This window comes from Gopherus flavomarginatus, chromosome 20, assembly GCF_025201925.1.
Source record: "Gopherus flavomarginatus isolate rGopFla2 chromosome 20, rGopFla2.mat.asm, whole genome shotgun sequence".
NCBI lineage: Eukaryota > Metazoa > Chordata > Testudines > Testudinidae > Gopherus > Gopherus flavomarginatus.
Window position 1 is genome coordinate 16,942,183 of NC_066636.1, and position 23,645 is coordinate 16,965,827.

Sequence of the window (23,645 nt, forward strand, 5' to 3'; positions counted from 1 at the left end):
CAGAGGGGTTTTGATGTGTCTCCCATGGCTTTTTCATTGCTTTTGGTAAATCTTTCTTCTGATCAGCTTTTGTTCAAACAGAGGCTGGGGCTGGGAAGGTCTTTCATGAGCCAGACAGGCTGGGTACTGCGCCCTGGTTCCCCAAGAACACAGAACTGACAGGGTAACACCATGGCAGATGCACAACGAGGGAATTTGGAAGTAAACGGACCATTTAAAAAGAATTTTATAAATACAGACATTACAGATAAAGACCCAGCTCACCAGCCAGCCCCAAGCGAGGCCCCGGTTGCTGACCCTCAGTCCTCCAGGCCGCGGAAAGCATTCTGCATTTCCTCGTTCAGCTGGGCGTAATCGGCCTTAATCTTTGCTTCGCCGTCCTTCACTGGATCCTTGGAAGGAGACAGGTGGAGAGATGAGCGTGGGTTGTTAGAAAACCCCTTCGACTCAAGCCAGACCGGAAAGGCCAGGGAAGGAGCAAAGGGGACTTGGGGCTCAGCTGTTGGGTCTCCATTTACTGTTAGTACCGTAATGTCTCACTTAACGTCATCCCAGTTAACGTTGTTTCGCTGGTACATTGCTGATCAATCGGAGAACATGCTCGTTTAAAGTTGCGCAATGCTTCCTTATAACATGGTTTGGCAGCCACCCACTTTGTCCACTGCTTGCAGGAAGAGCAGCTGGTTGCAGCTAGCTGGTGGGGGCTTGGAACCAGGGTTGACCGGAAGCCCCCCTATCAGCTTCCCCACATAATGGTAGTGGGATCGACCCCTCTGGGAACCTAGCCCCATCAGGAAACATCTTGAGTCAGGCTTCCGAAAAGCCCAGGCAGCCGAATCAGCAGCTACGTCTGATGATGCAGCTGAGCCCCTTGGTGAGGGAATGGACACACTGTGATACTAAGGGTGGCGGAGCTTAGCACCAATGAGCCCAACCCCTGGAGTCAGCAGGGGACACCGGCCCAAGAGAGGGACCAGTGCAGACCCAGCAGGGACCCCAGAGTTTGGCCAAGTGACGATTCCCCCAATAGGCTAGGCTCCAGCGCAGCTCTAGGGGAGCAATCCAGCAAGGCTCAGGACCAAGGGCCCGGCCCCATGGAGTCAAGGGCCAAACTCCCATGGGGGGCAGGCTCAGATCCTGAGCACTGCAGCAGCGGGCGCGATCAGCATGGCCACTGGCGAAGACCCCATGCCGGTCCAGGGTATCACCACTGCACCCACCACCAGGGTATTGGGTGCTGGATGTACCAGTGAGCCTGTCCAGCCAGGACAACAGGCCTTGGACTTCAACAGAAGCAGGATCAGGCCCTGGAATTGTAGCACAAAGAGACCCAAGCCTTGTAGAGGGAGGACAGCGAGTTCCTCCACAGTGCAGGGACAGACCCCAGCCCTTGGAGTGAGGCCTAGTGGGTGGAGCACTGCCTGGGTCTCATGGTACCTGGTTTCTATTTCCAGCTCTGCCACTGGCCTGTTGGGTGACCTTGGGCAAGTAACTTCCCCTCCCTGCACCTCAGTTTCCCCCTCTGTACAATGGGGATAATGATACTTGTCTCCTTTGCAAAGCACTTTGAGATGCACTAGATGGTTGGTGTCATTGCAGGGCCCTGCACGCTGCAGGGCTGGATGAAGGCACAGGTGTGACCGGCCCCCAGCCAGGGCTCTCGCTACATGCTGGTGATGGGATCTCAGCCCTCATGGCTGACCCAAGTGTAACCAAAGCAGCGACACCTGCCTCAGTCTGCAGAGAGCCTGAGACAACCATCCGCTATGCCCCACAGCTCCCCAGCAGAGGGCTCGGGGTGGGGTGGGAGGAGCTCTTTCATCAGGTTCTGCTGGGGGGGTGCTGACAGGTCCCCGCCCCAAACTCTGCTTTGGTGGGTGCGGGGTTGGGTCCTCTCTCCTCTGGGACAGACCCAACTGCCTGGAGGCAGGGAGGGTGGTCTGGGGAGGGGGATACCTTGGTTGCCCAAACAAGGGAAGTGAGAGAACCCTGAGTCCAGCATGCGGCTCTTGTACATGTCCCCACCCCCAACTTCCTAAAGCAGGACCAGGCCATGGCTTTGAGGTGGGGCCACAGCAAAGGGTTAGGGCCAAAGGGAACCCCCCAACATGGGGGTGTGACTAAGGTCTTGGATGGCATCTCTGTTCTGGGAGGTGACAGTCCGGTCACGCAGCACTGGATTGAGAGACTCCAGCATGTTAGCAGGGAAGCAAGAGTGCGGTTCCTCGGTTCACCTGCTAGTGAGTGATCTGGAGTCACAGCCGGACCTCGCAGTGCTCAGACAGCAAGGGAACAGCTAAGTACAGAAACTGCAGGTGGGAGGAAGGGGAGTGTATGCAAGGGGAGTGGGGGGTGGAAGGGTAGGTAAGTGGAGGGCTGGCTGGCTGGCTGGGTAGGTAGACAGTTGGATGGATGGGTGGAAGAATGGATGGACAGGTCAGTGGATGGATGGATGGATAGGTTGGTGGATAGCTGGATGGATTGATGGAGTGTGGGTGGATGGAAGGATGGATGGATGAGATGATTGGTGGAAGGATGCATGGATGGACAGGCCAGTGGATAGATGGATGGATGGATGGATGGATGGATGGATGCAGGGCAGGTGAATGATGGGTGGAAGGATGGATGGAGGATGGATGGACAGAAGGATGAGCTGGTCAATGGACGGATGAATGGAGGATGGGTGGATGGAAGGATGAGCTGGTTAGTGAATGGATGGATGAATTGATGAAGTGTGGGCGGGTGGATGGATGGAGCGTGGCTGGATGGATCTGAAAGCCATGCAGCACCAGCCCTTACGGAGCAGTTTAATTCGCTAACACACTGTTAACTCCTTCAGCCCCAGAGCCAACAGCCCATGCAATAACATGCCAGCACAGCGCTAGGGCTGGCCAGTGCCTCACCTTGAACTTCATGGAGCTCAGCTTGTACATGATGTCCCCAAGGCTCTCACGGATCACAGCCCAGGTGATCTTGTTCTCAGACTGGGCCGTGGACTCCACCGCGTGCTGGGCCATGTCGTAGAAGGCGATCATGTTCTGCAGCATCCCCACTGTCTTGTAGAAGGGGCAGAACCTGCCACGACAGGGACAGGAACGGCCCAGGGGTGTCAGGGAGTCTCTGGAGCAGCCCCATGGACACGGCACCAGAGCTGCTCCCTGATGTCAGCCTTGCCCCAGAGCACGGACGTCCTGGAGCAGCGAGCAGCAACAGAGAGTGCTCAAGGTGGGGCGGGAGCTAGAGAAGGAGGCTCCCATCTGCAGGGAGGGACCCTATGGAGATCTTGAGGGGGCAGCTCTGCCCGCCGGCACTCCAGGGCCATACTCAACCCCTAGTTCCTCCCCCAGGTCAGAGCCCTTCCCGGTCAACATGAGCCCATCACGGCCTCTCTCATCACCCCAGTGGGTCCTTTGGCCCCGGTCCCTGCTTCACCCCTCACACCCATTTCCACCCCATCTGTGCCAATAGAAGCAAGAGGAGAGTTGCTCCCATTCTGCTAAACCCAGCTGATTCTGGGGTGCGGCACATCAATGCCCAGCAGTCATTTAGGACAGGAAGTGAAGAATGCCTTCTTCAGCTGGAACCGCTGGGCCACTTGAGGTAGGGTGAAGGGAGTGAGTTCTAGAGATAACCCAGTGAGCCAGTGCCCAGGTGCTACTGTGAAAGATGGAGGTAAGGCTTGGGGGGAGAGCGAGAGATGGAGGGATACAGGGACAGAGAGCAATGGGGGTGTATGGGGATGGATGGAGTGCAATGAGGATGGACGGAGCGCAAAGGGGGTGGATGGGGACGGATGGAGAGTGATGGGGGTGGATGGGGACGGACGGAGCGGGATGAGGGTAGACGGGGACAGACGGGGCACAGTGGAGGTGGACTGGGATGGACGGAGCGCGATGGGGGTGGACCAGGACGGACGGAGAGCGATGAGGTTAGGCCGGGACAGAGGGAGTGCGGTGGAGGTGGACAGGGACAGAAAGAGCTCAAAGAGGGTGGACTGGGACGGACGGAGCGCAATGGGGGTGGATGAGGACGGACAGAATGTGATGGGGTGGACAGGGCTGGATGGAAAGTGATGGTGGTGAACCGGGACAGACAGAGAGCAATGGGGGTAGACGGGGACGGACAGAGCGTGATGGGGGTGGACGGGGATGGATGTAGCGTGGCCAGGGGCTGTGGCTGTGGGGCAGGCTGGGGGCCGGGGTAGCTGGTACCTGTCGTAGGAGGAGTAGCCATTCTGCTGCAGGAAGTCGTCCTTAATCAGCTTGGCCACCTCCAGCGTGATCTTGTCAGCCTCGGCCAGAGAGGCCTGTGGGGAGAGCACGGGGGGCATGATGAACACAGCTCAGCCCTCCCCCATCCCTTCCCCTCTCCTCCCCCCTTTGCTCTCCTGTTGTAACTCTGCAAAGTGTGGGCCATTAATGGTGGCTTGGACTCTTGATGGCTCCCACTAAGTAGGACAAATGGTTGTACATGGCTCTGTTTACTTGTAGGCCTTCCTCTGTTCCTGTGAGTCAGGCCAGGAAGAATGGAGGCTTGGGGTCTCACAGGACATGTGACCATGTCACCTGGTACTGGAATCCATCTTAAAACTGGTGCTTTTCCATTTAGAAGGAGGGGTGGGGACCCAGAGAGACAAAGGATTCCCACCTTGTGCCAAAACTATAAAAGGGGTGGGGGGGAACAGGACAAAGGGGCTGCCAGTCATGAGGAATCCCCAAGTTACCACCTGAGCTGGAACTAACAAGGTCTGTACCGGGGAAAGGATTGGGCCCAGACTAAGAAGGAGTCTAGTCTGTGAAAGAAGTTTATTGAAACATCTCTGAGGGTGAGATTTACCTGTATTCAGTTTCTTAATGTATTAGGCTTAGACTCGCGTGTTTTGCTTTATTTTGCTTGGTAACTTACTTTGTTCTGTCTGTTAGTACTTGAAACCACTTAAATTCTGCTTTTTATACTTGTTAAAATCACTTTTGTTTATTATTGAACCCAGAGTAAATGATTAATACCTGGGGGAGTAAACAGCTGTGCATATCTCTCTATCAGTATTATAGAGGGCAGACAATTTATGTGTTTACCCTGCATAAGCTTTATACAGAGTAAAATGGATTTAATTGGGGTTTGGATCCCATTGGGAACTGGGTGTCTGGCTGCTGGAGATAGGTGACCTGCTGAGCAGTTTTTGGTTGAAGTCTGCAGCTTTGGGGGTGTGACCCGGACCCTGGGCCTGTTCTGCAGCAGGCTAGCATGTTTGGTTCAACAAGGCAGGGTTCTGGAGTCCCAAGCTGACAGGGAAAAAGGGCTCAGAGGTAATTCCAGCACATCAGGTGACAGCCGCAAGGGGGTCTCTGTGACCAAACCCAACACACCCGGTCCCAGCCCCCTCACCTTGCCCACTAGCTGCACGATCTCAGCCAGGTCCTCCTCCTCCTGCAGGATCTCCTTTGCCTTGGTGCGGAGGGCAGTGAACTCAGGGTGGTGGCGCTCGTAGTGCTCGTCCAGCGCCCGCATGTACTTGCTGTAGCTGATGAGCCAGTTCACGGAGGGGAAGTGCTTCCGCTGGGCCAGCTTCTTGTCCAGCCCCCAGAAGACCTGGGTGGGGTGGGAGAGATGCCGCGGGGGAAAGGGGAGTGAGAACAGGACAGGATGCGGGGGGATTCCCAAGGGAGTCAAAGGCCCCAGGGACACTCACCTGGACAATCCCCAGGGTCGCAGAGGTCACAGGGTCGGAGAAGTCACCTCCCGGAGGGGACACCCTGGGATGACATGGAGAGGGGCTTAGTCTGAGCAACTAGCCAGTACGGATGCTAATCCACAGCCGGATTGTACTGGCCCTAAGCCCCCTGGTGAGGCTAATGTACCACAGAGATGAGTGGGGGACAGACACGGGGATGGATGGGTGGACGGAAGCAGGGATGAGTGGATGATGCTGGGATGGGTGGATGGAGGGATAGGTAGATATTTGAACAGGTGGATGGACGGATACAGAGATAGGCAGACAGACGGACAGATGGATGCAAACATGGATGGGTGCAGAGGTGGGTGGATGGATTCAGGCATGGATGGACAGATGCAGAAATGGATGGACGGATGGATGGATGGATGGATGGGGGTGTTGGGGGGGCAGGTGCTTTGGGAGTGTTGGGCAGCATGGGGGTGTCGGGATGTTGGGGGTGTTGAGGTTGTGGGGGTGTCAGGAGGTTGTGAGGTTGTCAGGGGTTGTGGGGGTGTTGTGGGTCATGGGAGGGTGTTGGCTGGCTTGGGGTGTTGGATGTTGTGGGAGTGCTGGGAGTCATGGAGGGTGTCAGCTAGCAGGGGGATGTCAGGGGTTGTGGTCGTGTTGGGGGATTGTGGGGTTCTCAGGGTGTGGGGGTGTCATGGGTTGTGCGGGAGTGTCAGATGGCAGGGGTGTCAGAGGTTGTGGGGGTGCCGGGATGTTGGAGGTGTCGGGGGGTTGTGGGGATATTGGGAGTGGTGGGGGGTGTCGGCTGGTGTGGGGTGTTGGAGGTTGTGGGGGTGTCAGGATGTTGGTGGTGTCGGGAGTCTTGGGGGGGTGTTGGCTGGTGTGGGGTGTCAGGGGTTGTGGGGCTGTAAGAAGTTGTGAGGGTCTCAGGAGTCATGGGGGGTGTTGGCTGGCATAGGGGTGTTGGGATGTTGGGGCTGTTGAGGGGTTGTGGAGTGGGTGCCAGGAGTGGTGGGGGGTGTTGACTGGTGTGAGGGTGTCTGGGATTGTGGGGGTGTCAGGTTGTTGGGGGTGTCAGGAGTCATGATGGGTGATGGCCGGTAGGGGGTGTCAGGGGTTGTGGAGGTGTCGGGGATTGTGGGGGTGTCGGGTTGTTGGGGGTGTCAGGAGTCATGGGGGGTGTTGGCCGGTAGGGGGCATCAGGGGCCTTTCCCCATATCAACTCTGACTCCCCGCCATGGCTGGACACTCGGGGAAGCAGGAAGGACTCACGCGCCGACGATGCTGACGCTTCCCTCCCGCTCTGGGCTGCCCAGGCACTTGACCCGTCCTGCACGCTCGTAGAAGGATGCCAGGCGGGCGCCGAGGTAGGCCGGGTACCCGCTGTCTGGAAAGCAAAGCCATCGTGTGCCTGGGGGTGCTCGGAGCAGGGCGGGTCCCAGTGGCACCATCAGGGGGAGCCCTCTGGACCAGGCTGAGTCTGGGGGGCAGGAGATGGGGGATCCCAAGCCAATGGGCAGACAGCATGGGGGGCTGCAGAGCACCCTGGCCAGCAATGTTCCTGGGGTCCCTCTCACGAGGGGGAGGGCCTCCATCTCGGCACAGCCTCACCCCTCGCAGCGCACTCGGCCCCCCGCAGCCCAGGGCTGTAACCTCACCGGTCCCCACAGCCTGAGCACACTGGGACCAAGGGGTACCCCGGGGACAGGATGACATCAGTCAGGGGCTGCCTGAGGATGTCCCTGGGGTTGGCACCAATTGGGGCAGCAAGGGGGGGATGACCATGGAAAAGGGACAGAACCAATCACGGGCAGTGGAGGGGGGGAAGACACAGCAGAACACCCATCAAGGCAGCACTCGAGGGGGCAGGATGTTACCAACTGGGGTCAGTGAAGGGGGGAGGAGACAGTGCCACAAGCCCTGCCAATGGAGCGGGAATGTGCCTGGCTCCATGTCCAAGTGCTGGGAACCAGTTGTCCCAGGGAACGTGGCTGGATTCGGGGGGACAGGGTTAATCCTGCCCTGTCCCCCTGCATTCCCCCAGCCGCCCTCGGTGCAGGGCTTTGGCTGCACAGCGGGCAGAGCATCACCTGCAGGCATCTCTGCCAGCCGGCCGGAGATCTCACGCAGCGCCTCGGCCCAGCGGGAGGTGGAGTCGGCCATCATGCTGACGTGGTAGCCCATGTCGCGGAAATACTCCGAGAGCGTGATCCCTGTGGGATGCGAGCATTGGAAATATGAATCCCACAGATCCCTGCCAGCTCCCCGCAGCTCTGCCGGTGCCCCTCAATCCCATCCCGCAGCTCCCTTCTGTGCCAGTTCTGGGTTCCCCTTTCCACACCTCTGCCAGTGGCCCTCAATCCATTCCCAGCTCAGTGCCCCCCAGCCCCAAGGGAGGGCAGGGGCTCACCTGTGTAGATGGAGGCCTCTCGGGCAGCCACAGGCATGTTGGACGTGTTGGCCACTAGCGCGGTGCGCTTCATGATGGTCTCCGTCTTCCCATCCACCTCCATGGTGAGCTGGGAACAGAGTGCGGCAGGGTCAGTCCCAGGGAGGGGCCCTCAGCGCAGACCCAACCCAGGCCCAGGAGACTTGGAGAACGCCTGGGAGATGTTCCCATCCAGGGACAAGTGGGATGGGCAGAAACAGACGCCTGGCTCAGCCTGGCCTTGACTTCCCCAGCCAGGGGCTCCTAGCTAGGATAGGCCCAGTACACCCCTACCAAACCGGCCAGGGGCTCCAAAATGGGACAGGCCTAGTACACCCCTACCGAACTGGCCAGGGGCTCCCAGCTGGGACAGGACCAGTACACCCCTACTGAATCGGACAGGGGCTCCCATCTGGGACAGGCGCAGCACACCCCTACTGAACCGGCCGGGGGCTTTGAATTTGGACTGGCCCAGTACACTCCTACCGAACTGGCCAGGGGCTCCAAACTGGGACAGGCCCAGTACACACCTTGTGTACCCCATGGGTCTAGGAATGTAGGCCTGCCTGACATACATAATTAAACATGGAGAGACCCCATCTCTTGGAAGACAGGAGCAGGGAGGGAAATTGCTCGGCAGGTTGGAAACAGAATGTGTGTGCTAACTAGGATACAGTGCGTGGGGCTGGGAGTGGAGAGAAAATGTCTGAGCCCACCAAGATAAGAGGGAGACCACCCAGAGACCATTGACTGCCAATAAGATAACAATGGACGAGTTAAGTGGGGGATGTAGAGGTGAGGTGACAAGCAGGTCGAGCGTGGACGAGGCCTGCTGCACAGGGACCAAGCCAGGCCCCAAACGTCCAGTAAAGGCACAGGATGACAGAGGTCTAGTGTGTGACGCTGGCTGTGTGGGGCGCCCTGTGTTCACCCACGGCGCTTTGCCTGAGTTACAAGACGAGTCAGACTGAGGTCTGGGGATCCAAGTGGAAGAGGTCTCTGGGGAACCACACATGGGTCTCAGCTGGGACCAGCCCAGCCCAGCACCCACCTGCCGGGCCAAGGGTCCCAGCTGGGACCAGCCTAGAGCCAGGAGAGTCATGACATTGCCCCAGGGGAGCCGCAGGTGTTGGTGACAGGAAGGAACCGGCTCCTGAGCCCCAAGCTTAATTGGAGAAGCCCAGAAAACCCATGATCCCCCCCAAACCCACAGCACCCCGGCTCATGAGCTGCCCAAAGCATAAGGAGAGGCCCCGCCATGGTCCAGGGCTCCCACCCCCATGCCTCCCATCATCCGTGGCTCACAACCCCATCAGTGAGATACCTCCCATGTTCCATGGCTCCTGCCTCCACAACTGGGTTCACCCCCATGGCGCCATCCCGAACTGGGTTCACCCCCATGGCTCCCGCCTCCCCAGCTGGATCCACCCCTCAGGATCCCCCCAGCTCACCTCAGGGAAGTCCCGCAGCACCTCCGACATCTCGTTGCCACGCTCACCACAGCCCACGTAGATGATGACGTCGCTGTTGGAGTACTTGGACAGCGACTGTGAGATGACCGTCTTGCCGCAGCCGAAGGCCCCCGGGATGGCTGTGGTCCCACCCTGAACGCACCTGGGGGGCAAAGGGGCCCTGAGCCAGCAGCCAGCAATCTCCCCACTCACCCAGGGAGCTCAGAGCTTCAACCCCCCCACCCTCAGGCAGGGCACGTTCCCGGCCCACAGCTCCTGGTGGTCACTCAGGGCAGCCCCATGCTGGCTGGGGGGGGAGGTGACCAGGGTGCCCACTGATGGCCAGTGACTATAAAAGCCCCCTCATCATCCCTCACATGGCTGCTCTTGCAGGTCAAATGGCACAGAGCTGCGCTCCGGGTGCCCGCAGGGCCAGGCTCAATCCCTGCTGACGGCCATTGTGGGTACGGGCTGCTACACTGATTCTGGGCAGGGGATATGAGAAGGGGCGGCAAATACCCTAAGCACCAAAGGGGGTGGGCGGTTATAGATGCTACGGCAGATCTCTTAGCAACCTGGCTTTCGATCGCTACCCTAGCCGGGACTCCAGCTGATGCTGGCTGGGGGCACGTCTGGCTCACAGCTGTCTGCTTAGCCCTGTGAGCTCTCCAGCTGCAGCAGGGTCACCGGCCCCGGGGGCAAAGCATGTGTGAAACGCAATAGGCTCTCTGGTTTACGCTGTGTAAACGCCAAGAGTGGGGCAGGAGGAGTTGGGCCTGCGGGGCGGGGCACGGGGCTTGAAGCAGGAGCGAAGTAAGGGAAAGGTCTGCCGTGCTGGCAAGAGGAGAAATTGGCATCGCCCCAAAATACCGAAGAGTGGGTGGAAAGTGACCGATATTCCCCCAGACTCCCTGTGGCACGGGGAGGAGGGAGCTGCCAGCCCAGGGGGCGGCGGCAGAGGCGGGGGGGGGATCACAAAATACTGAAGAGTGGGTGGAAAGTGGCCAATATTCGCCCAGACTCCCTGTGGCATGGGGAGGAGGGAGCTGCCAGCCCAGGAGGTGTCGGGGCGGTCAGGCCACCTGAGAAAACCAAAACCACGAAAATACATCCCACCCTTTTATCAGTTATTGAGGTTCCAACTCTCCAGCTGACCGAGGCAGGGCCAGGAGCTCCCCCCACAGCCAGCGCTCCTGCCCCACTCCCCACAGCGCCCCCTGTTGGGAGAGTCTGGGCCTGGAGTAGCTGGGATCTCCCCACAGCCAGCGCTCCTGCCCCACTCCCCACAGCGCCCCCTGCTGCTGGACACTGGCAGACACCCACTTCCCATTGCTCTCCCTTGTCTTTGCCTTTGGTGCCAGGGGAGGTGGCGAAAAAGCCCCAACCCCATCATCTCCCTGAGGTCTTCCCCCCTCCCCCAGCTGCTGGCAGGGCTGAGAGAGGGGGCAGCGGCATCACTCACGGGAAGAGGGCGTCCAGGACCCTCTGGCCGGTCAGCAGCGGGTAGTTGGCGGGGAGCTTCTCCGTCACAGGCCGGATCTGCCGCACAGGCCACACTTGCAGCATGGTGAGCCGCTCCGCCACGCCCTCAAAGTCCAGCTCCAGCACCACATCCTGGGGACAGGCAGACACAGCTGAGCGGGGCCCAGAGCCAGCCACCACAGGAGGGTGGGAGACCCCAGGGCTGATTCTCAGCTACCCCATCCCTGCACTAGGGGGGAGGGGGATAAGGGGTTTTAATCATCTTTGTGCTTCCTGTATTCTGGACCCTGCCCGGCCACTGGTGTCTCAGTGTGCCCACTCTATGCCTCAGTTTCCCTATCTGTAAGTGGGGGGACAATACTGCCCATGAGCTGCCAGTGGGATTGCGTAGGCAGGACAGGCACAGGCCATGAGCCGCCTGCAGAGGATTCCCTTTGAGAGGGGAACATTCGACCCTTGAGTGAGAGAATCACATGTCCGAGGGTTACAACTGATTGGAAGAGCCAATTGCTGGGAGAGAAATGCAAACAGATCATTAAATATAGAGGCTCTGGCTCATTAATAAGCAAACAGGAAGTGACCATCTGATGATGTCATTTGAGGCACAGGAAGTGCAACACTGGACTTACACCAAAAAAATCTTAAAAATAAAACCAAAATACAACTGGCTGGAGATGAGCCCGAGTCAGACTCCTGGGTTCTCCAAATCTCCTCAAAACTTGACCCAGAGCCAAACTTCACAGCTCAGGAGCAACTGGATCAGAAGCACAAGCCCAGCCTCAAATCCCCCTTGAGCTCCAAGGCAGCTCAGATCCAGAAGCCCCATTTGTGTGGCGCTGGCCAGTCAGGCTGCCCTTTGCACCAGTGCTAAAGCCACAGCTCCAGCATCAGCAGCACCCAACGTGATGGGCGAGCACTCGCGGCCCTGGCGCTCGGCGGCTGCTGTATGACTAATGGGGAATGCTCATTGCTCTGCACCAGTCGCTGCCCACACCGGTGTCACGGAGTGTGGGGGAGTCCGGCCCTGCACCCCTCTTCCTGGGACCCACAGTGACTGTTAGCCAGCCACTAAAACAGAAGGTTTATTGGACAACAGGAACACAGGTTACAGCAGAGCTTGCAGGCACAGTCAGGACCCCTCCACCGAGTCCTTCTGGGCTTTCAGGGTGCTTGGATCCTAGCTAGGATACCCTGAATTCCGCCCACACAGCCCCAAGCCCAAACTCAAACTGCTTCCCTCCTGCCACTCCCTTCCTTTTTCCCCTTCCCGGGCAAAGGTGTTGACCTTTCCCCTCCCTTACCTAGCTCAGGTTACAGGCTCTGGCATCGTCCATCTCCTAAAGTCCTCCCCTGCTCTCCCACTCCCCACACAGACAGTCCCTACTGCATCACATCTCTCCCCCCTTCGAGACTGAACTGAGCGGGGTCACTCTGCCCAGTGACCTGGGGAAGTTCAGGGTCCCCTCTCCGGGACAACGCATCCGCTGTCAGGTTGGCACTTCCCTTCACATGGACCACGTCCATGTCATAGTCCTGCAGGAGCAGGCTCCACCTCAGGAGCTTGGCGTTGGCTCCTTTCATCTGGTGCAGCCAGGTCAGGGGAGAGTGGTCGGTGTACACGGTGAAGTGTCGCCCAAAGAGATATGGCTCTAGCTTCTTAAGGGCCCACACCATGGCCAGGCATTCCTTCTCGATGGCCGCGTAGCTTTGTTCCCGGGGTAGCAGCTTCTTACTCAGGTACACGATGGGGTGTCTCTCCCCATTTTCATCCTCCTGCATTAACACCGCCCCCAGTCCCGTGTCTGAGGCATCGGTGAACACCATAAAGGGTTTGTCAAAATCTGGGTTTGCCAGAACTGGGTCGCTAACCAGAGCCTCCTTCAGCGCCCGGAAAGCCTCCTGGCACTGCTCAGTCCAGATCACCTTGTCTGGCTTCCCCTTTTGGCACAGTTCAGTGATGGGGCCGGCTATGGCACTGAAGTGGGGCACGAACCTTCGATAGTACCCCGCCATCCCAATAAAGGCCTGGACCTGCTTTTTGGTTTGGGGAGCAGGCCAGTCTCTGATCACCTCCACCTTGGCTGGTTCCGGCTTCAGGCAGCCGCTCCCCACCCGATGGCCCAGGTAAGATACTTCAGCCATCCCCACCTTGCACTTCTCAGCCTTTACTGTTAACCCAGCCTTTCGGAGTCGGTCCAGGACTTGTTTAACCTGGGACATGTGGTCCTCCCAGGTCTGGCTGAAGACGCAGATGTCGTCAATATACGCCACGGCAAAACTCTCCATCCCCCTCAGTAGCTGATCCACAAGGCGCTGGAAGGTGGCCGGCGCTCCCTTGAGGCCAAAGGGCAGGGTCAAAAACTCATAGAGCCCCAGAGGGGTGATAAAGGCCGATTTCAGCCTGGCATCTGCATCCAGCGGCACTTGCCAGTAGCCTTTGGTAAGATCCATAGTGGTGAGGTACCGTGCACCTCCCAGCTTGTCTAGGAGCTCGTCAGGCCTGGGCATAGGGTAGGCATCAGATACGGTGATGGCATTGAGCTTTCGATAGTCCACACAGAACCGGATTGACCCATCCTTCTTGGGAACCAGCACTACTGGCGAGGCCCAAGGGCTGGAAGACGGCTGGATCACCCCCAAAGCCAGCATGTCCCTGACCTCTCTTTCAAGATCCTGGGCAGTTTTACCAGTGACCCGAAAAGGGGAGCATCTTATAGGGGGGTGTGACCCCGTCTCCACCCGGTGGACAGTCAAATTAGTGCGTCCAGGCTGGTTGGAAAACAGCTGTCGGTACAGATGCAGCACCCCTCTGATCTCAGCGTGCTGGCCCGGGGTCAGTTGCTCAGAGAGGGGAATCGCCTCCAGGGGGGAACCAGCTTTTGTCCCAGGGAATAGATCCACTAAAGGGTCATCTCCCTGCCCCTCCCAATGTCCACACACAGCCAACACCACATTCCCCCTGTCATAGTATGGTTTCATCATGTTCACATGGTACACCCGACGGTGATGTGCCCGGTTTGACAGCTCCACCACATAGTTTACCTCATTCAGTTGCTTGATAACCTTGAAGGGCCCTTCCCAGGCGGCCTGGAGTTTGTTTCTCCTCACGGGGATAAGAACCATCACCTGATCCCCGGTGGCGAAGGCACGGGCCCGTGCCGTGCGGTCATACCAGACCTTCTGCCTCCTCTGGGCTCGGGCCAGATTCTCCCTGGCCAGGCCCATGAGCTCGGCCAGTCTTTCCCGGAAGGTCAGGACATACTCCACCACTGACTCTCCCTCGGGAGAGGCCTTCCCCTCCCATTCGTCCCTCATCAGGTCTAGGGGCCCCCTCACCCGCCTTCCATACAACAGTTCGAAAGGTGAAAACCCGGTAGATTCCTGGGGTACCTCCCTGTACGCAAACAGCAGGTGAGGTAAGTACTTGTCCCAATCTTGCGGATGCTGGTTCATAAATGTTTTTAGCATCATCTTCAGCGTCCCGTTGAACCTTTCTACCAGCCCGTTGGACTGGGGGTGATACGCTGAGGCCCAGTTGTGCTGGACCCCACATTTCTGCCATAAGGACCGGAGCAGGGCCGACATGAAGTTGGACCCCTGGTCCGTTAAGACCTCCTTGGGGAACCCCACCCGGCTGAAAATTGTCAGCAGCGCATCTGCCACTGTGTCTGCTTCGATAGAGGACAAGGCCACCGCCTCGGGGTAGCGAGTGGCAAAATCCACCACCACCAGGATGTATTTCTTCCCTGACCGGGTCATCTTGCTGAAAGGTCCCACTATGTCCATGGCCACCTTCTGGAAAGGTTCTTCTATGATGGGTAAAGGCCTCAAAGCCGCTTTCCCCTTGTCCCGGGCCTTCCCCACCCTCTGGCAGGGGTCACAGGATTGGCAGTACTGTCGGACATGGGTAAAGACCCCAGGCCAGTAAAAGTTCTGTAGCAGCCTCTGCCTGGTGCGCCGGATTCCCTGGTGCCCTGCGAGAGGGATGTCATGGGCCAGGTACAACAGCTTGTGACGAAACTTCTGGGGAACCACCAGCTGCCTCCTGATCCCCCATGACTCTACTTCCCCTGGGGGAGCCCATTCTCGGTACAGGAACCCCTTCTCCCACAGGAACCTCTCCTTGCAACCTCTCCTCATGGTCTGTACCACACTAAGGTCAGCCCGGTCCCTGTGCTTCCGCAAGGAGGGATCTTTCTGCAACTCGGCCTGGAACTCAGCAGCTGGGACAGGAATGGGGACCGGCTCTCTCTTGCTGGCTGGGTCTGAGGCCGCAGCCTCTCTGCACCGTGCCCCTGGGCGTTCCCCGCTCCCTGAGTTAGGGTCCTGCACCTCAGGTCGAGTACCTTCCCCGTTTTCGGGGTGCAGTGCCATTTGCCGACTCTGACTACGAGTCACGACCAGGGCACTCTGGGTGTTACTAGGCCAGTCCTCAAGGTCCCCTCCCATTAACACGTCAGTGGGCAAATATTGGTGTACCCCCACATCTTTGGGGCCCTCCTTGGCCCCCCATTTCAGGTGTACCCTTGCCACGGGTACCTTGAATGGGGTCCCGCCCACGCCCATCAGGGTCAGGTAGGTGTCGGGCACCATCCGATCTGAGGCCACCACCTCGGGCCGGGCCAGCGTCACCTCTGCGCCCGTGTCCCAGTACCCAGTGACCTTCCTCCCATCCACTTCCAGGGAAACAATGCACTCTTTCCGGAGGGGCAGCCCCGCGCCCACCCGGTAAACCAAAAACCCGGAACCGGGAGCATCCATAGGTGGTATGTTGACAACCCCCCTTTCCTGGGAATGTAGCCCCTCCTCCGATTGGGTTTTTACCCAGTCCACCCTCTGCGGGTTGGGTCTGCTTGGTCTGTCCCTGAGCTTGGGGCACTGGGCCCGTATGTGACCTCGTTGGCCACAGCGATAGCAGCCCATATCTCGTGGGTCCCCTTGAGTGGGTCGGAGGGACCTGCCGCTGGATGTTCCCCTTTTGGGGGGGTTCTCCATAGGCCCCCTTTGGGAGGTCCCATGTTGACTCTCTCTCTGCGTTGAGGCAGGCCTGCTCCTTCGAGACTCCTCCCTGCCATCCCCTGCCCGACTGTCCACAAATTGGTCGGCCAGCTGGCCTGCGTGCTGTGGGTTCTCCGGCTTCTGGTCCATCAACCACAGCCTCAAGTCGGACGGGCACTGCTCGTACAGGTGCTCCAGTATGAATAGGTCAAGCAGGTCCTCTTTAGTTTGGGCCCCAGCTGTCCACTTGCGGGCATACCCCTGCGCCCGGTTGACCAGTTGTAGGTATGTGACCTCACGGGTTTTACGCTGGCTCCGGAACTTTTTCCGGTACATCTCAGGAGTCAGCCCAAACTCGCGGAGCAGGGCCTGTTTGAACAGTTCGTAGTCCCCTGCCTCCGCCCCTTTCAGTCGGCTGTACACCTCCACGGCTGTGGAGTCCAGTAAGGGGGTGAGAACTGCGATCCTGTCTGCAGGGTCAACCCTGTGCAGCTCGCAGGCATTCTCAAAGGCCGTCAGGAAGGTATCTATGTCCTCCCCATCCTTACGCCGGGGCAGCAAGTGCTTATCAAAGCTCTTTGTAGGCTTGGGTCCCCCCTCACTCACCGCAGCCGGAGCCTCACTGCTCCTCAGCCGGGCCAGGTCCAGCTCATGTTTACGCTGTTTCTCCTTCTCCTCCCACTCACGCTGGCGCTGGTTCTCCTCATGTTTACGCTGGTTCTCCTCATGTTCACGCTGTTTCGCCTTCTCCTCCAGCTCTCGCCTCTTTAACTCGAGCTCCTCCCGTCTCAGCTCCCTTTCATATTCCAGCCGCATCCGCTCCACGGATGCCGAGCGTTGCCGGGCGGATCCCCTGCTGGCCGGGGGTGTCACGGTGCCCTCGGTATACACTGGGCTCCTCCCCGCCCTTCCTCTACGCCTAGGAAGGGGGGGTCTCGGGAAGCCCTCGTCCGCCGCCTGACCACTCCCAGCGGGGACAGACACTGGTGCCTGCGCTGCATCTGCTCGGCTGCTTCCCTCAGAGACAGGGCTCCGTTCATTCATGCGGTCTCCCTGCTCCAGCTGGGCAATCAGCTGGTCCTTGGTGCGTCTCCCTGGGTGCAGCCCCCTCTGCTTGCACAGCTCCAGCAGGTCGCACTTGCGCCGCTTGGCATACATCTTCCTGCTGACCACTCACAGGCCGGGGTGCTCGCTGCTCCCCACGGTTTCCAGGGGGACCCCTAGTGCACCAGCCCCTCTTGAGGTCACCACCTCTCTGCCAGGGTCGAGCTGCAGACTCCTCCGCCCCTGGGACCGCTCGCTGCAATCCCCCGGGGGACCCTGTTACTGCAAAGTCCTTCTCACTGGGCACACACTCCCAGGGGTTAACCACCCCTTCGTTTTACTGTTCCCCAGTCACTTACTGCAGGAAGCGCCATCCACGGGGTGCAGTATATCCCACCGCTGCCACCAGTTGTCACGGAGTGTGGGGGAGTCCGGCCCTGCACCCCTCTTCCTGGGACCCACAGTGACTGTTAGCCAGCCAGTAAAACAGAAGGTTTATTGGACAACAGGAACACAGGTTACAGCAGAGCTTGCAGGCACAGTCAGGACCCCTCCACCGAGTCCTTCTGGGCTTTCAGGGTGCTTGGATCCTAGCTAGGATACCCTGAATTCCGCCCACACAGCCCCAAGCCCAAACTCAAACTGCTTCCCTCCTGCCACTCCCTTCCTTTTTCCCCTTCCCGGGCAAAGGTGTTGACCTTTCCCCTCCCTTACCTAGCTCAGGTTACAGGCTCTGGCATCGTCCATCTCCTAAAGTCCTCCCCTGCTCTCCCACTCCCCACACAGACAGTCCCTACTGCATCACAACCGGTCCCCGCCCCCAGCAGTGACCCTACCGAGATGTCATAGTGCCCCGGCGGGGCAACGTAGGTCACAGTGCCCCGGCTCCGGGGTGGCACCATGATCTTGTGCTTGATGAGGGAGTTCTCGGCCACCAGGGCGTAGATGTCCCCGCCAGTCACATGACTCCCGACCTGGAAAGCAGAAGAGAAGCGTGAGATACAGGATGGTGCCTCCCGGGAGACTGCAGGGCCAAAACAGAATCATGGACTCATAGGACTGGAGGGGACGTCGAGAGGTCATCTAGTCCTGTCCCCCGCACTCATGGCAGGACTAAGTATTATCCATCCCTGACATGCATTTGTCCAACCTGCTCTTTAAAATCTCCAGTGATGGAGATTCTACAACCTCCCTAGGCAATTTATTCCAGTGCTTCACCACCCTGACAGTCAGGAAGTTTTTCTTAATGTCCAACCTAAAGCACCCTGGCTGCAATTTAAGCCCATTGCTTCTTGTCCTATCCTCAGCGGTTAAGGAGAACAACGTTTCTCCCTCCTCCTTGTAACAATCTTTTATGCATTTGAAAACTGCTAGCAAGTCTCCTCTCAGTCTTCTCTTCTCCAGACTAAACGTACCCAGTTTTTTCAATCGTCCCTCCTAGGTCATGTTTTCTAGACTTTTAATCATTTTTGTTGCTCTTCTCTGGACTTTCTCCAATTTGGCCACATCTTTCCTGAAATATGGCACCCAGAACTGGACACAATACTCCAGCTGAAGCCTAATCAGTGTGGAGTAGAGTGGAAGAATTACTTCTTGTGTCTTGTTTACAACACTCCTGCTATTACAGCCCAGAATGATGTCTGCTTGGCACAGACCCTCACAAGATTCTCCAAGAGCTGCCTGCCTCCTATGGGGAGCATCTCCAACCCAAGGCCAGATTCCCTGTGTCTCTCCTCACCGCTCTTCGCTCCTTTCCATCCCCCGGTACTGGCTTATTCTCAGGGATTCATCTGCCCTTGCAGCCTCTTCCCCACAGGAGGTCTCTGGCTGGGGCATCACGGTGACAGACCCCAGTCGTGATGAGCTGCGGGGTGGGAAGGAGCAGCAGGAGCAGACAAATAATTCCAGGAACAAAAGTACTGGTTTCCTTGCATCCCTCAAGGCAGAGGAGTTTAGGAAACACAGGAACCAAATTTCAACTTTTCCCAAGTTTTACTAGTGGGCGCTGGCCCCAGGCAGTCAGGGCTGAGCCCCACATCCCAGAGTAGCAATAGGGCATGTTTGGCAGCAGGGAGTGAGGGGGTCACTAGGAGGTGCTCTCCCCTGGCAGTCAGGGCAGGCCCCGATGCTCCAGATATTAGGGGGTGCTGTGCTGCAAGGAGAGAGGTGGGAGCTCAGTAGGGGGCGCTGTGCTGAAGAGAGCAGGGTGAAGACTCAGTAGGGGGCGCTGTGCTGAAGGGGGCAGGGTGAGGGCTCAGTAGAGGGCGCTGTGCTGCAGGGAGCAGAGAGGGCTCGGTAGGGGGTGCCGTGCTGCAGGGAGGGAGGGTATTGCTAAGGGTTGCTCTCCCTAGCAGTAGGGGGCGCTGTGCTGCAGGGGGCAGGGTGAGGGCTCAGTAGGGGGCGCTGTGCTGCAAGGAGCAGAGTGAGGGCTCAGTAGGGGGCGCCGTGCTGCAGGGAGTAGGGTGAGCGCTCAGTAGGGGGCGCTGTGCTGCAGGGAGGGAGGGTATCGCTGAGGGTTGCTCTCCCTAGCAGCAGGGAGCACTGTGCAGCTGGAGGTGCCAGCCTGTGCCTGAGTCCCCAGGGCATGTTCCCCAGGAGCTGGTGCATGAGTCCTGTTGCCCTGCTGGGGTATTTTGGCATCTGCTGCCTTTGCACCTCTACACAAGGCCAGACTCTCCTGGTCTCCTGGGTTCTCTCCTCCACCAGGCGAGCCGACCGCAGCCTGAGCTGGGCGCAGCTGTGCCTGGAGCTGCAGAGACCCTGCGAAGGGCTCCAGCTGGGTGCATGGGAACTGGCTCGGAGAGGGCGAGACTCCTGCTGACAAAGCCTCCTCCACACCAGGCGCTGCCCCAGTCTGGGCCCCTACCCGGATGCTCTGGCTCGGGGCGAAGTCCCACTTGATGTCCTGGGACAGGGCAGGGATGTTGATGCCACGGGGGATGTAGATGCTCTGGGTCAGCTCTGTGATGTCTTTCAAGGGGCGCTGGATGCCGTCAAAGATGGAGCCCATGATACCCGGGCCCAGCTCCACCGAGAGTGGCTTCCCCGTCCGCAGCACCGGGTCCCCCACGCAGACCCCCGCTGCCACCAGTGTTCAGGAGAGGGCTCCGGGCCCAGAGACATGTACAGGAGCGGGTGGGAGTGGGAACGGGCTCAAACATATTCAGGATCCCCCCATGATAGATAAATAGATGGGGGGGCGTGCGGATAGGGCATGGCCAGGTGATGAGGGAGATCAGGTGGCATGAGGTGCAGGCCTGGCAGGGAGCACAGACTCGGGGGCGGGGGTCAGGGTATACGGCCTGGTGGGGAGGGCAGGGAATGTGGCCTGATTGGGGGGGGTTCAAGGAGCAGGGCCCTGGGGAGAGGGCAGGGAACATGGCCTGGGATGGGGGTTCAGGGCACATGGCCTGCGGGGGAGGACAGGGAATGTGGCCGGGGATAGGGGTTCGGGGCATGTGGCCTGGGGGATAGGGCAGGGAACGTGGGCCTGAGATGCGGGTTCAGGGCACATGGCCTGGGCGGGAGGGCAGGGAACATGACCTGACCGGGGGCAGGGCTTCAGGGTACACAGCCTGGGCGTGAGGGCAGGGAACATGGCCTGACCGGGGACAGGGGTTCAGGGTACACAGCCTGGGTGGGAGGGCAGAGAACGTGGCCTGACCGGGGGCAGGGGTTCAGGGTACACAGCCTGGGCAAGAGGGCAGGGAACGTGGCTTGGCGGTGAGGGGTTCAAGGAGAATGGCCTCATGGGGGTGTTCAGAGAACACAGCTGGAGGTAGAGGGCAGGGAACATGGCCTGGCAGGAAGTTTAGGGCACACGGCCTGGGGGCTTCAGGGGGCACAACCTGGGGGGGGGTTCAGGGGCCACAGCCCAGGGGAGGGTTCAGAGGACATGGTCTGAGGGGGTTCCACGCAGGAAGGATACAGGTCTCTTCGTACACCTGGATGGTGGCCAGGTCTCCCTCGAGACGGATGATTTCACCCACCAGCTCGGCGTGCCCCACGCGCACCAGCTCATACATGGCGGCCCCAGCCATGCTGCTGGCGGTGACCACTGAGGGGAGAAAAGGGAGGTTAGACCTCGGGGCGGTGCCCAGGGCTGGGCTGGGGAGGGGAGACACCTCTGACCCGGGGGCCTGCATGGCCCCTAGCATCTGGTGCTCTCAGCAGAGCTCACCTGGCCCAGCCCTCTTCCCCGCCCCCTGTATCCTCTGCACCCACCCCCTGTATCTCTCCGGCCCTAACCCTCTCTTGCCCAAATGATTACTTGTGACTGCTGTGGGATCCCCAACCTCCTTGTTATCGGGGAGGAGTAATAAAGGGTTGTTATCCTTGTTATGTGAACCGAGGGCAGCAGAACTGTACCTGGCCTACCCCAATGGAGGGACTCACCCTCAACTGAACAGCACTCGCTAGGCAGGGGACATGGGTTCCAAAGCCCAATGTGTTGAAAGAGGGTTGGGATAGGTACTTGCACCTGGAGGTGTGGGCCCTGTTTAGGGGTCCCAGAGACCACTTCACCCTGCCTCTCTCCACTGTGTAATAACAGAGCTAATTTAGACTCAGTTGAGAGTCTTGTTACATGCTGCAGGTCTAAGTAGTAGACCTACTTCAGGACAGCGTGTGCACCAGCAGTGAGTCTCCCCCACTAACAGCTGAATTCGCCGAGAGCTGAAATCACTGAGACCTGTGTTAAGTGGGGGGGCCCTGGAGACATCTTGGTGAGTGGCCAGCAGAGCCGGCTCTAGGCACCAGCATTCTAAGCCAGGTCCGGCTTTAACAAGTGCGGGGCCCAATCCGTACTCACCCGGCAGCACTCCGGGTCTTCTGCGGCTCTTCGGCAGCGGGTCTTTCACTCGCTCCGGGTCTTTCACAGCACTCAATGACCCGCTGCCGAAATGCCGATGAAGACCCGGAGCAAGTGAGGGGCCCGCTGCCGAAATGCTGCCGAAGACCCCCGGAACGCAGCTGGGTGAGTAAAAATCAAAAAGGCGCCGGCACGGGGCCCTCTTAGGCATGGGGCCCAATTCAGGGGAATCGGGCAAATCAGCCTAAAGCCGGCCCTGTTCTAAGTATGTGCTTGGGGTGGGGCACTTTTCAAGGCTTTTTTTTTTTTCCTTGGGGTGGTAAAAAACCTAGAGCCGGCTCTGGTGGCCAGCCAGGTGGCTGGTGGAGAGGGCCAGAGCAGAGCCCTGCAGAGAGGCTCGGCAATCGGCTGTTGGGGTGACAAGCGACTGCCCAAGCTGCGGAGTGTGTAAGGTGCCTCCCTACCCCTTCCACCCAAGGTGAGAGGTGAACTATGCAGATGAACCTCTAAACTCTGGGGCTGCACTGGTCAAGGACCAGGAGTGGGGTGCAGAAAAGGGACGGGCACATCAAAGGGACTTTTGGGTTGCTGGAGTTAAGACCCTGAGGGGAAAAGGACACTGTCCAACTTACTTGGGGGTGGGCCGTTTGCTCATGGTTTATGTATATGAACCCTAGCTGCAGTGTTTTCCAAAATGAATGCTGAGTTAATTCCTTCCTTTTATTAAAAGTTTTTGCTACACTCCGACTCTGTGCTTGCGAGAGGGGAAGTATTGCCTCATAGCAGCACCCAGGGGGTGTTGTGTAATTGTCCCAGGTCACTGGGTGGGGGCTCGAGCCTGGCCTTTGTTGCTGCGGCTCCATCTGGCAGAAAGGTCACATGTACTTAAAATTAAGCTCAGGGATAATTAAACCCAGGATAAGTGCCTGCAGCTGCAACTGGATTTTTACTACAAATTTTCCATGAGTGGCATAAAATCTTTATCACTTCCAACCAAAACTGCTTCCACATAGGCTGTGAAGAGCGATGGGGACTCTTGCCACGTTAACAGAGTTACTGGGAACATTTTTAGACACACAGACTGGCTATCGGAAGGCAGAGCTGGCTGGCACCAGAGCAGGGGCTGTGTGGATATCCAGGGAGTGGCGGGGGGGGAGTGCTGTTGTCACAGGAGGGCTGCTAATGTGTCAAACTTCTTGGTCCAGAAAAAAAAAAAGCAAATGCCCTCTGTGAAATCTGAAATCTCGCTAACAGCTAGGAAAGTATTTAAAGGAACAGGTCGAAAATATCCACCGGTGCTACAGACAATGGGAAGAAAGTCAAAAATCACCCACGGGGAAGTAAATAACTGGATAGACATCTAAACCAGCCATTTAAATTAAATAATAATAATAATAAATGCTTAAAATTGTATTTTAAAAAAAGGAAAAAAATCCAGATTTCTTTCCTCTCCCCTTGTTTCGTGGCCAGACATGCTTTTCCCCAGCAAGCCCAGGAAATGAGTTTGCAGCCAGCCCTCGTGGCCGGCATCCCAGATCCTCAGGTCGATTGTTCTCAGATTGTCCCAGCTGGGCCTGCCAGGTCTGGATTGCTAGCACCGCAAGGACCATGGCTGCACACTGCCAACGTCTGCCTGCCACTCAGAGCTGCATTCCCGTCACCTACCTGGCCCAGAGACGCCATGGACAAACCCCAGCACGCTCTCCTTCTCCACATCCTCTATCCTGGGCAGCTTGGAGAACTCCATGGCTC

General features: G+C 58.4%; 1 protein-coding gene across 1 annotated transcript; it reads right to left on the reverse strand.

The window, feature by feature from the left end:
* LOC127037777 (V-type proton ATPase catalytic subunit A-like) lies at positions 1–23,640 on the reverse strand. Its single transcript, XM_050929848.1, has 14 exons — positions 23,559–23,640; positions 21,012–21,140; positions 19,950–20,164; positions 17,920–18,057; positions 11,022–11,173; positions 9,560–9,722; positions 8,091–8,199; positions 7,771–7,893; positions 6,953–7,067; positions 5,690–5,753; positions 5,386–5,589; positions 4,212–4,306; positions 2,904–3,075; positions 1–392 (listed from the first exon to the last, which is right to left on the reverse strand). Exons 1-14 carry the CDS (start codon positions 23,638–23,640, stop codon positions 300–302), a joined length of 1,854 nt encoding a protein of 617 aa, XP_050785805.1. The 3' UTR covers positions 1–299.
* Positions 23,641–23,645: the final 5 nt, after the last annotated feature.

Coding starts and splice junctions, on each gene's coding strand:
- LOC127037777 (XM_050929848.1), bottom strand. CDS start 23,640: ATGGAGTTCTCCAAGCTGCCCAGGATAGAGGATGTGGAGAAGGAGAGC. Junction 7,068..7,770: donor GCTGGCAGAGATGCCTGCAG/GTGATGCTCTGC, acceptor TTTGCTTTCCAG/ACAGCGGGTACCCGGCCTAC. Junction 3,076..4,211: donor GGCTACTCCTCCTACGACAG/GTACCAGCTACC, acceptor CTGTCGTGGCAG/GTTCTGCCCCTTCTACAAGA.